Here is an 11,977-nt window from a genome sequence, read left to right as displayed (position 1 = left end):
CTGCTGAGAATTTTTTGGAATAGAAAGCTATTGAATGGAGCTTGTCATCTTCTCCTATTTGTGACAAAACAACATCCATAGCAAAACTTCATGTATTTGTTTCCATAAAAAATGTCTTTGAAAAGTCAATACAATGTAAGATTGGTGTAAAAATAAATGCTGACTTTAAGGCTTTAAAAGATGCTTTAGCTTCTTTACTCCAATTATGTTTGTCTTTGCATGTAATACATATAAGAGGAGCCTTAACTTAAAAAAAATTCTTGATGAAGATCCAATGGTAATTAGCAAAGCCCAAAAAGCATTGAACATCTCTTATTGTTCTTGAAATCTTTCAACCTATAATAATTTGAACTTTCTTCGGATTCGTCATGAATCCTTTGTTACAAATGATATATTTTAAAAAATCAACTTGAGTAGTATGAAATACACACATTTTCAACTTAGTGTATAATCCCACATGTCTAAGTTTTTGTAACACATGACAAATATAAACTTCATGTTCTTTTGTATTCTCAAAATAAATTAAAATGTTGTTTAAATAACAAAAAATAAAATCATCCAAAAACTTACAAAAAAACATCATTTATAAGATGTTGAAATGTAACTGGTATATTTGTGAGTCCAAAATACATAACATTATATTCAAAGTATCCATACCTTGTTGAAAATGTAGTCTTTTATTTATTTTCTTTTTTAATGCAAATCAAATTGTATATTCCTCATAGATCTATATTTGTATAGATTTTAGCTTGACTTAGTTGATCAAGAAGTCCAAATATCAAAGATAAAAGATATTTATTTTTAATGGTAATCTTATTGAATCCTTGATAATCTATGCATATTTACAGTGATCAATTTTTTTCTTTACAAATAAGATAGGAGTTCAAGTAGGGAATTTCAAATGGCATACAAAATTCTTAGCTAAGTTCTTGTCAATATATTTTTTAAGTTCAGTCAACTCATTGTGTGATAATTGTAGATTGAATCAAATGGTGGTTGACTTCCCTCTTTAAGGTCGATTGAACAATCATGTGAACAATGCTCTAAGAGAATATATGTATTCTTCTTTTCAAAAACATCTTAAAAATCTTAATATTGACTTGAAATGCCACTTGAAGTCTTTTCATCTTTGAAAATGGGTGTGGCATAATTAACAAAAGAAAATCCTTCTTTTATAACATGCAAGAAAGCTTTTGTGATTACGTGCATAGATTTGGCTATATTAGACTTGTGGCTTTCTACAAAACTCTTAATAATGTTCTAAAGAAAGTCAAGTTTATGAAACATCCAATCTATCAAAGGATTATACTCTTCTAGCAACAATAAACCTAAAATGATTGGATTAGAAGAAAATCTAATTATATTAAAAATTACTCAACTATTATTACTATTTATTGTTACATCTATTAGAAGTGTTTTATGAATAATATTTCCAAAAGATAATGGATGGCCATCTATAATTTCTACATATATGGATTTAATTTTTTGTATTAATGGTAATCTATGGCTTATAATAAACTCTTTATGTAAGAAACAAGCTGACGCTCCTGAATCTATTAAGGCAGAGGCTTTGTGATTATTAGGTCCTAAATACACATCTATTGTAAAACAAGAAAAAGAATTTTGAAGAAAAGATAGGAACTTTATTTGTATAAGATTCCGACTGTACGGTCCCTATTATAGCTAGACAAATTTATTTTTCGATATTTTTTTATCTTTGATAGTTATATTCTTTATTTTGTAGTTATGTCATTTCTTTGGATAATATTGAACTATGTCCTTAGCTTTTTCATAATATAAATATAGTCATTTTTGACGACTACGAGTTTTTTCTTATTTAATAAGAGGTTTAAAACATACTGCATCAATTTTTATATCTTCTACTTTGAAATATTTAGATTGAAAAGTTGTTGGTATTATCATTAAATTATAATAACATAGAGATTTTCTTGTGCAATTCTCAGATTGAAATTCAAAAAGTTGATTATCACACTTCACAACAAAATCATTTGCTTGATTCAATATTTAAAGTTTAGATAAGTTGAACATCAATTTCTTTACCTCATATTATAATCCATAAATAAATTGGCTGATAAAAGAAATGTTATGCCACTTGACATCAATTGCTAGTTGTCAAAATTGTAAAGCATATGATATCATTGATCAATTATCTTATTGCAAGATATGAATCTTATCAATTATAACACAAATTGCATCATATTTTCTATTTATAGATTAAAACTTCACCAAAATAGTCTCTAAATTATCCAATATTGGATCTTATTATTCAAGAAAAGAATAAAATTATGATAATGCCAAACCTAAAAGAAGTGTATCAATGAATCTAACTTGTGATCTTAGGATTGAATAGCTTTGACGTTGGATTTTAATCACAAATTATACTTAATTGATAAATCCTTGAAATTTAGATCTTGTGCCATCAAACTTCTCAAATAAGACAACTTTGAGTTTTCTAATACTAGAAGAATGTTTTATTATATGAAAATGAATGTAATTTGGTGTACATGTTGAAGCAGCTCCAATCATATTTGCATCTTCACTTCCTACTATTTTTATTGCTCTTGGTAGTGATAAATTAAGTTGATGCATCACAAGCATCAATTCTTTCAATTGTTCTAATATTTATGCTATTGCATTCTTTATTTCAAGAAGCATTGCCATGATAACACTTCGAAAAAAAATGTCTTATATCACTCAAGACAAGCAAAAGAGAGGACTTCAGAATAAAGAAAATACTAAAAATAATATTAGTTTAAAAGAGGATAATCCACAACTTCAAATATGCTTATGTTTCATCAAGAGAAGGAATAATCTATTCTTAATCAAGAAAAGATTAAACTCTAATACTATAAATGTACTCTTGTTAATTTATCAAGAACATGAACTAAAAGAAGATGCATAAATCTGAGAAATTTGTGTCAAAAGAAAAGTGACAAAAATAAAAATAAAAAAATATGTATATTAAAAAAAAACTAGAATGGCTATTATCAAAAGACAAAGAAACTAGAGGCTCTTAAAATTAGACTAGAAATAAGAAAAGAGTTGACAAGAGTCAAAAAAGGCTTCATTTTGACTTTATATATACTATCTATCTAAGATCTATGTGGGGACATTCTATAGGACCTCCAAAAACATGTTGACTTTGCATGATACATATCTTGACTTGTAAGGCAAGTTTCCTATATGGACACTACATCATTAACTTATTCCACAAACTACCAATACATGTGCCACATAGATAGTTTGTTGACTAAGTTTCTAATCTACCAATCAACTACAAACTTACATAAAGTCAAAATATTATCTAAAAAGCTTTTAGGAGGTATTTTGAAATTAATCTATTTTTATCTAATTCTACCTATTCATATTATCTATGTAATAATTATATTAGATATATATTTATAACATCTTTTATATTTGAATGAATGTGTTAAAAAGACATTGGTATTACTATTAAGTTAAAATAATTTTGAGGTCTATTTTTATAACTCTCGGATCAAAATTTAAAAAATTGGTTGTTATATTTCATAGCAAAGTCAATTGATTTACTTAAAATTTAAGGATTAAATAAATTTAGTTTTAATTTTTTTATCTCATATTTTAATCTATAAAGAAATTGATAAATAAATGCAGCATCATTTCTTTTGATATCAATTACAAGTTGTTAAAATTGTGAAGTATTCAACATTATAGATCAATTGCTTTGATACAAAATATGGATCTTGTTTTTTGCAACACAAATTGCATCATGTTTTCCATATATAAATTAAAATTCTACCAAAAAAATCTCTAAATTATCCAATATTAGATTATGTCATTCAAAAAAAGATAAAATCATGATAATATAGAATTTAAAAGAAGTGTACTAATAAACATGACTTGTGATCTTAGAATTGAATAGTTTTGGGGTTGAAGTTCAATTACTAGTTATATTTGATTGTTAAATCTTCAAAATTTTGATCTTATACCATCAAACTTCTTAAGCAAAGCAATTCTTGGTTCTCTAATATTTGAATAGTGTTCCATTATAAGACAAGTAGTATGATTTGGTATAAATGTTAAAGTAGCTCCAATCATCTCTATATCTTTATTACATGCTAATCTTGTTGCTCCTTGTGGTGATTAATTGAGTTGATATATATGAAGTATTAATTTCTTCAATTGTTCTTTTATTTGTGCTATTGTACTCTTTATATCTGCAAGCTCCGCTATGATTACACAATAAAAAAGAAGATAACTAATATTTCTTAAGATAAATTGAAGAGAAGACTCAAGAATAAAAAACTTCTAAGAATAATATTAGTTTAAAAGTAGGTAATTTGCAACTTCTAATATGCTTATGTCTTATTAAGAAAAATGAATAATTTAATCTTAACCAAGAAGAGACAAAGTTTTGATATTATAAGTATATTCTTATCAATTTATTAAGAATAAGAATTCAATGAAAGCAAATAAAAAAGTGAGATTTTTTTCAAAAAAAGATGACAAAATAGAAATAATATATATATATAAATTAAAACGAAACTAGAATGACTATTGCAAAAAGTCAAGAAAACTAAAGATCCTTGAAATTAGGCTAGAAGCAAGAAAAGAGTTGACAAGAGTGAAGAAGGCTTCATTCTTACCTCTATATATACTATCTACCTAAGAGCTATGTGGCAACATTTTATAGGACCTCCAATACATGTCTAATTTAGAAGATACATGTCTTAACTTGTAAGGCAAGTTTCTTATATGTGTGCAACATCGTTGGCTCATACCACAAGCTACCAATACATGTGACATATGGCTAACTTGTTGGCCAAGTTTCTAATCTATCAATCACCTATAGACATGTATAAAGGTAAAACTGCATCTATGAAGCTTCTAAGAAGCTATTCTAAAAGATATTATAAAATGAATATATTTTTATTTATTTATATCTATTCATATTATCTAAATAACTATTAAAGTAAGTATGTATGTCCATGACATAAAGTCATAATCAACAATAATTTATGGTAATTGTCATAAGAATCTTTTTCACCTTGTAGTTCTCAAAATCAAATATAATAATTTCAATTAGTCTATCTTTAATTTATGTTTTTACAATATTTATTACTAAAATTTTAAAAAAATATAATAATTTGTTTTAAATAATTTTATTTATTATATTAAAATTATTTTAATTTTTTGATATGCTATTTAATTTAAATCTATTTTATAGATTGATTAGTTGAGAGTTGAAAATATTGATTTTCAAAATTTCAAAATTTCAAAAAAAAAATATCCAATAATAATTCAGATCATTTATAAAAATAAATAAAAAATAAATAGTAATGATTTTCACAATATAATGTACATTTGACCTCTTTTCAGCAACAGTGGTTTTCAACACTTTGCATGGATGGTATCTAATCTGTTAAATATCCCTTATTGATTTTATTTTTTTTGATAAAATATGTTATTGATAAAGAGAATTAATCCATAAGTTTCAACTATTTAGATTCTTGAATAAATACATATTCATATATATATATATATATATATAGAGAGAGAGAGAGAGAGAGAGAGAGATGTCAATATACAAAAATGATTATTTCAACATTGAATTTTATTTAAATTTTAATTTAATAAATTAATAAGTTAAATAACAAACAACACACCTCTTCAAACAATGAAACTAATTCTTCATCACACATTTAATTTCTTGTATAAAAATAAAATAAAATAAAAAAGAAGCTTCCAAAACGTGAGAGCATGATTTGGAAATCTCACCGACCACAGGTTCAAAATCGTTACACACAACCCAGATTCATAAGTAAACAAACCTTCTTCGATTCATTATGACGAGATTCAATGAGGACAGATTCAATGCTGAAATATCCATTGGATCATGAGCGGTTTGAGTCTCAATGGAGAAAAGTCACACATATAGCTATCATTCAGGAATTGAAATGAAAGGAAAGGAAAGGAATCTGGTGGAATCAATCCCCCACTCACCTCGATCAGTCTTCTATCGATCGACATTTATCACATGGCTTTTGCCAACTCTGCCATTAATGGAAACACTGGGTTGTCTTCATGTGTTTCAACCTGGTCTTGGAAAGGGGGTCAATCAAAGAGTTCTTAATAGTGGACTAAAGAGCTGTGGAGATGGAACTTGGACTGCAAATGCAGCGGCGGTGCTCTTGATGTCGTCGAGGCATAAACAGAAATCATACACAAGTTGACAATGAAGTCCTCCAAGCAACTTGCCGACCTAGACGCATTTGGTCTGCTACAAGCAGCAATTCCTCATCAATTGTGTGTTTGGCCTTTAATGGTGAGGAGCTTCCCTGCACGAGAAAGTGGGTCGCATTCATCACGGTTCAAGTCTCAGTAATCCAGCGCTTTCTTCCAATTGAAGTTTAAGAGAGTTTAAGAGAGTTCGGTGATCATTGACGACCCTGGCAGCTAGTGTGGCTCCTGAACCATCATCACCCTCTCGACAAGCTGTGGCGGCGGACGTGTTTATATAACCATCGCTTCAGTGGTCGGAAACGCTACCATTGACTACTGCTATTATAGTTCTACAATCAATCCTTCGACAAGATGAGTTTGATCATGAGAGGTGGCTGTAAGTTCGGATCCAGCTCGAGCATATATATTCGGTCGATCTAAGGATCAGTCTCAAGTTGGTGGTACAATTTCTTACTTGCTTTGCGTCACTGGGCAGCGATCTGAGGGGGTTGATCGAATTGAAGTCGTGTTCTCATGATTCGAAGTAATGCGAACATTGTGGTTGTTGGATTCACGCCTAGCCAGTGAGAACGACAAGTTAAACGCGACTATGGAATGGTATTGATCTCGTTACGAATAAACACCCTGAGGAGGATCTGCTTTCAATGTATACCTTCAAACGTGCACCTGATGCGTGTGGAGAGAATGCTGCGCGGTTCAATTCGTGTATATGGCCAACTTACGACACCTGACAAGAAACACTATCCTCTGAATCCGATTATCTCACAACCAGGTCAATCAACAAAGAATGGACCCCAAGTTGCACAGTTTAGATTTTTATCCAAATGAATATCTTAGTAGGTCAAAATATATGCAAAAAATTGGTGTATAAGCCATGCATGGGTCTGTTCGTTGAAGTCTCCTGCTAGGTTCAATGTTGTAGAGAATGTACATGATTAAAATGAGACTGCCACTATCCGTAGCATCGAATTTTAACTAAGCCCGACGTCCATAAGATGTCTAGATCTACTATTCCACAGCGCCGGCACTACCAGCAGGTAGGTTTAATATCTTACAAGAACTATTCGTTTGTCCAAGCAGAAGCAGTGAACAAGTAAAGATCCTTCCATCCGAGCTTCAGAGTACCTCGGTGCTCCAGGAGTGTATACCCTTCGCAGGGAAACAGGCCCTGAAGTAGCAATGCCGCCTGGTGGGCTGCCTTGCCACTCAAGGAAACGGGTTTAAATCGTTTGCCTAACTCGTCACGCCACTGGTCGAACTTAGCCTCGCCCGTGCGCGCTGGACCACCAAAGGCTAAAATGTTTTTGATCTCGCACGACAGGAGTTGCTGCTCAACCATGTGGCGCTCGGGGCTGTCGGCCTTGTAACTGGCACCCAGGGAATCGAACAAAGCAGAATAGTAGTGAAGAGCTTCAACGAACCGGCTCAGGAATGTTCCACCATGTCGAAGGTCTTGCTCGACGAGAGTGATGACCTTGGGGTTCAGCTTCTCGATCAAATTCAGTGTGTTGAGATCGGATCCAGTTACGTCGTAGAGCGAGTGGTGCATCCAGTGGACTGCAACAGCATCTGAGAATTCCACTTTTAATGTTGAAAGGTCGACGTTGCCAATCTTGTCGGCAACCGCTGTGAATTCGAACGAGATATTGAAGCTCGCAGCAAAGTCGGTCAGACGCTTACCAGTCGCTTCAAGAGTCTCGATTGAAGTTCCTAATCCCGTGATGTGCACATGCGGAGGTCCTCCAGGTCTAGATGCCAAGAGTTGAAAAAGCGGCGGCCACTGCAACCCGTGCATTATGTCGATATCGATGACATGCACGTTGAACATGCCCTCGAAGGCATCGAAGATGGCCTGATTGGCAGTGAAGTGAGAAAATTTTACGAAGGGGCATATTTCATTGAATACCTGCATTGCCGAAAGAAAGCTTTGGTTGCTGACGAGCTGCTTGCTTGAAAGAGGAGGGCATATACCTAAGCAGTAGGTCACCAAACGAGACGCCATGCCTTCAGCGAAATACGCAACCACTCTTTGCACCGACGTACCGTAAGGGGTTGCTAGTTCACTTAACTGTGGAAGAATCGAGTTGGCCTGGTCGAAATCGTCGGAGGAAACGGCCTCAGCGCATTGCAGCAACAGTGCCAAGAGCTGCAGCCCTTCTTCGTCAGTTGCATTAGGAGGTTCTGGTTGTGCGTTCCGAGGTGTGCTTTGCGGCACATTTTGCGGCAGGGATACGGCATCATTAAAACCCCTAGTGTTCAGTATTGGGTACTGAGCGGCGTTAGAAGGCGGTGAAAAATCGTTTTGAATTTCTCCAGACTTTTGTTGCTGGTGTTGCAGGTGTGGTTGAAAGTAATGCTGGTGCTGAACTGGTTTGGTCGTCTGATCTCTTGATCGCAGAACCTGGTGGCTATATTGATCCTCTGGCATTGGCTGCTGGGCGGTGTGCAAATGACGGAGACTGCGTTCATCTGCGGGCTCTAGAGAAAGCTGCAGATTGTCGATGGTCCGTTTTTGAGGTCTTGGATAATGAAGTTCGTCTCTTGCAAGCGAGGCAACTGCGTTCTGCTCCATGAAATTATCTGGTCTGACGTGGTGATGGGAGGGCGTATCCTGATATGCCCGGGCCTCATTCTGGGACGACTTTGCATTTCTCCACCCGATTTGACCTTCACGTGTCCTCTTGCCGAATCTGGATGGACCCGTATGCAAGAAAGTTTGAACTCGCAGCCCCGCGCCTCCATAAAGCGACTGAACTCGAGATCCAATAATTCTTTCCAATTGGGAATTTGATGGAGCCAGAACCTCGGACAGATTTGTTAATATTTGCTCGATCGGTACTCCAGGCATGGCTTCCATCATCTCCATGATCATCCCATCAACCCAAGCAGCCACAGAATCTTCGTCCATTCCTGAAAAGTGGTCCTTCACGGCCTCTCTTGCAGGTTGGACACCGTAACCGTAGTTCCCGTGCTGCTCCATGTCATACTGACAAGACAACTGGTGGTGAGGACTTGGGGCATCTTCGATCTTCCCCCAGCTATCTCTTGGGGCCGCATTCATGAGTGATGGTGGGTTCTGGTACAGCTGATTTCCGTTGCAGCTCGCTGTTTGGGTGCTACCGGAGAAGAAACCACCGGCGCTACCGCCAGATTGCACTTGAAGACTCGCAGGGAGAGCACCAGGGAAGCTAGTATTTGACAATCCTGAACTGAGATGATCCGAGAATGAACCGTCAGAGGGAAACGGTGAGTTGTTGCTGCCCAAGGGCGAGACAACCCAACCAGCAGCAGAAGTAGATGGGAACGACTGGGAAGTAGAATCGTAACTCGACCAGGAAGATATTTGCCCAGTACAGTTCCACTTTGCCCCCACCCCGAAGTCCAAGTCTGGCAAATGAACTCTATGTTCCTGTAACTCACCTCTTCTCTCAGCATCTTGAGGGTCACGACCACCTGTTTCGGGGCCGCTGTGAAAAGGATCTCGCAAGTTGTCCGTCATGCGTAATTGATCTCTATAACCAGGGAAACCTACATTATAATGCGTGCGGGATCCTACTCCGGTGGGTTCCTTAGTCACGAGCCCCAGTCTCTCTCTTGGATTAGGACATACCAAAGCCATACTCACCGTATTGCCTGCTCTCCCGAACTCAAGTCCACGTCCAAACTACCATCTCTGACAGAGGTGCAGGATCCCCAATAAACCTTTATTCGGTAACTTACTCTTTCACACCAAGTTCTCGCCCTAGGATTACTAATTACAACGTTGTAAACAGACCTCTCTACTGGTTCCGAATCGTTGCTCGAATACTCAATCTCGTACCTGTGAATTAACGAACATCCCTCGTCGAGAAAGGCATTGTCTCCAACTTCATGGGAGCAGCTAACACGCAAGAGGACCTATATCCAGTGTTGATGAGTTTGTCAAAGCGAGAGCAAATTTATCTATCAATGGAATAGTTTCCGTATTTTTTAACACCCCTTCATGTTACACCCGCTAGCGACTCCAAGAAAGGATCCTAGCCAAGTAACGGGTTGAGACGTCTAGCCCACTACAGAATTTAAGCGCAGGGAAACATCCTCAAGAAAGACGAACCAGGACCAAAAATAACTCCAACGATCCAGAGTAGCCACATCGCCACTGATTCTCAGTCAAGGAGCGCGAATAAACAGTCTCGACAATTAAAACCTAGTTCACCATCTCCATCCCTCCGTGTGTGTGTGTGTGTGTCTCTCTCTCTCCCCTACTCTCTCGTCAATCACCAGAGATAGCCTAGCAAGAGCCCATCCTGGGTTAAGAGCTCGCGAATATAACTTCATAATATGTATGATGACGGAGGGAGGCGGCATACAGGTGAAGACCGAGCAACCTTCTTCCACATTGACGGCAATGAAACTGTACTCTGAAAACCGGCAATCGATTATTGGTCCAGCCCATCCAGCAGAGACGAACCAGGAGCTGGTCGGCATGTAGGGCTCACGTCACGAAATTCGAACCGCCGTGCGTCGTTGCACCAAACTTTAGTTCTACTATTATTCAATCAATGGTTAACATTGAGGGCTGCTGAGTTCAACGTCCTTCTATTCCCCTAGAATTTCCTGACGCAAACAAAGACTGCCCCAAAATTTCTAACCTTAGAAACTCGTTATCCCAGCCTTTGAATATACCCCAATACAGTGTGGTATATAATAATGGCACGCAGATCCAGGCTTTTTGTGAACTGGCTCAATCAATAGAAAGTAATAAATTGTATCTAATTTATAGGTCAGAAGCCAATAATCTGCTTAATTTGGTAACATAGTTCCAACGACATGCCATGCTTCCAAAGCCACTCTTCTGGGTTGATTTTTTTAATTTCGAATTACACTGAATTCAGGAGATGTTTAATGAATGAAATGTTGGTATTCCATCAGATGACTGAGAATTCGCAGCCGCACTTGATTCTGTTCGCTCAAGTTGGTAAAATAGGACTGCATTGTCTGGTTCCTTTTTGAGGGCAAGATACATTGACATGCGCTATCTACACACATAAGCCCTTGTGACATGAAGGAAACACTTTAGATGACGTCTGAATAATAGCAATCCTTTGGTTGGTTATAGTTCGCACTAAGATTTTTCCGAATTATTTTTTATGAAGTGGTCCAGTTGGTTCTAGACATTCGTTCAGAAGCTGGGCGGCGGGTCTTGCATGGTAAAGCCTGGTACTACCTGAGCAGCGGCCGCCCTTTTCAATCAGGCTACTCAACTCGGCACAAATTCCCACAACTCCACCACATCTGCAAAGCTGTCTATTGACATGGCTCAGTGAGATCGCACCTAAACCTGGTTCAGCTTTTCGCAGCACTACACTTGCCTTATCTCAACGTGTCCAATTTCCTTCGGAATATCTTTCTCTATCGGCCAAATATTGTAACACTCTAGTATACATAAGTAGCACATACCATGTACCAGAGACCTCTACGAAGACCGAAATCATGAAAAAAAATGTCAGGATAATGAACAACGCGTATTATCCTGCCATATTCCAACTTGACGCTCCTTCCTCGTACACACTTCTTTCCAAACTTTATGTATATTCTCGTGAAAGGATGATTTAATTTGTAAATAAACATATATATATATATATATATATATATTTATATTTATATTGAGGAATGACGTAACCATCGAGTCTGCTGCGGAACCTGGTGCTGGAATTAGAGACGTAGTGGAAGCTTCAGATGTGTTTAAGAACAA

At 36.2% G+C, this 11,977-nt stretch overlaps 1 protein-coding gene across 1 annotated transcript; it reads right to left on the bottom strand.

Moving 5' to 3' along the window:
- Window positions 1–7,130: 7,130 nt before the first annotated feature.
- LOC112295798 (protein SCARECROW) lies at window positions 7,131–10,756 on the bottom strand. Its single transcript, XM_024547747.3, has 2 exons — window positions 7,924–10,756; window positions 7,131–7,812 (listed from the first exon to the last, which is right to left on the bottom strand). Exons 1-2 carry the CDS (start codon window positions 9,860–9,862, stop codon window positions 7,304–7,306), a joined length of 2,448 nt encoding a protein of 815 aa, XP_024403515.1. The 5' UTR covers window positions 9,863–10,756; the 3' UTR covers window positions 7,131–7,303.
- Between the last annotated feature and the right edge of the window lie 1,221 nt (window positions 10,757–11,977).

The sequence above is a fragment of the Physcomitrium patens genome, chromosome 19 (assembly GCF_059467195.1).
Source record: "Physcomitrium patens ecotype Gransden chromosome 19, ASM5946719v1, whole genome shotgun sequence".
Classification (NCBI taxonomy): Eukaryota; Viridiplantae; Streptophyta; class Bryopsida; order Funariales; family Funariaceae; genus Physcomitrium; species Physcomitrium patens.
Note: the sequence above shows the minus strand (reverse complement) of the source record. Positions and strands in the feature narration are given on the sequence as shown.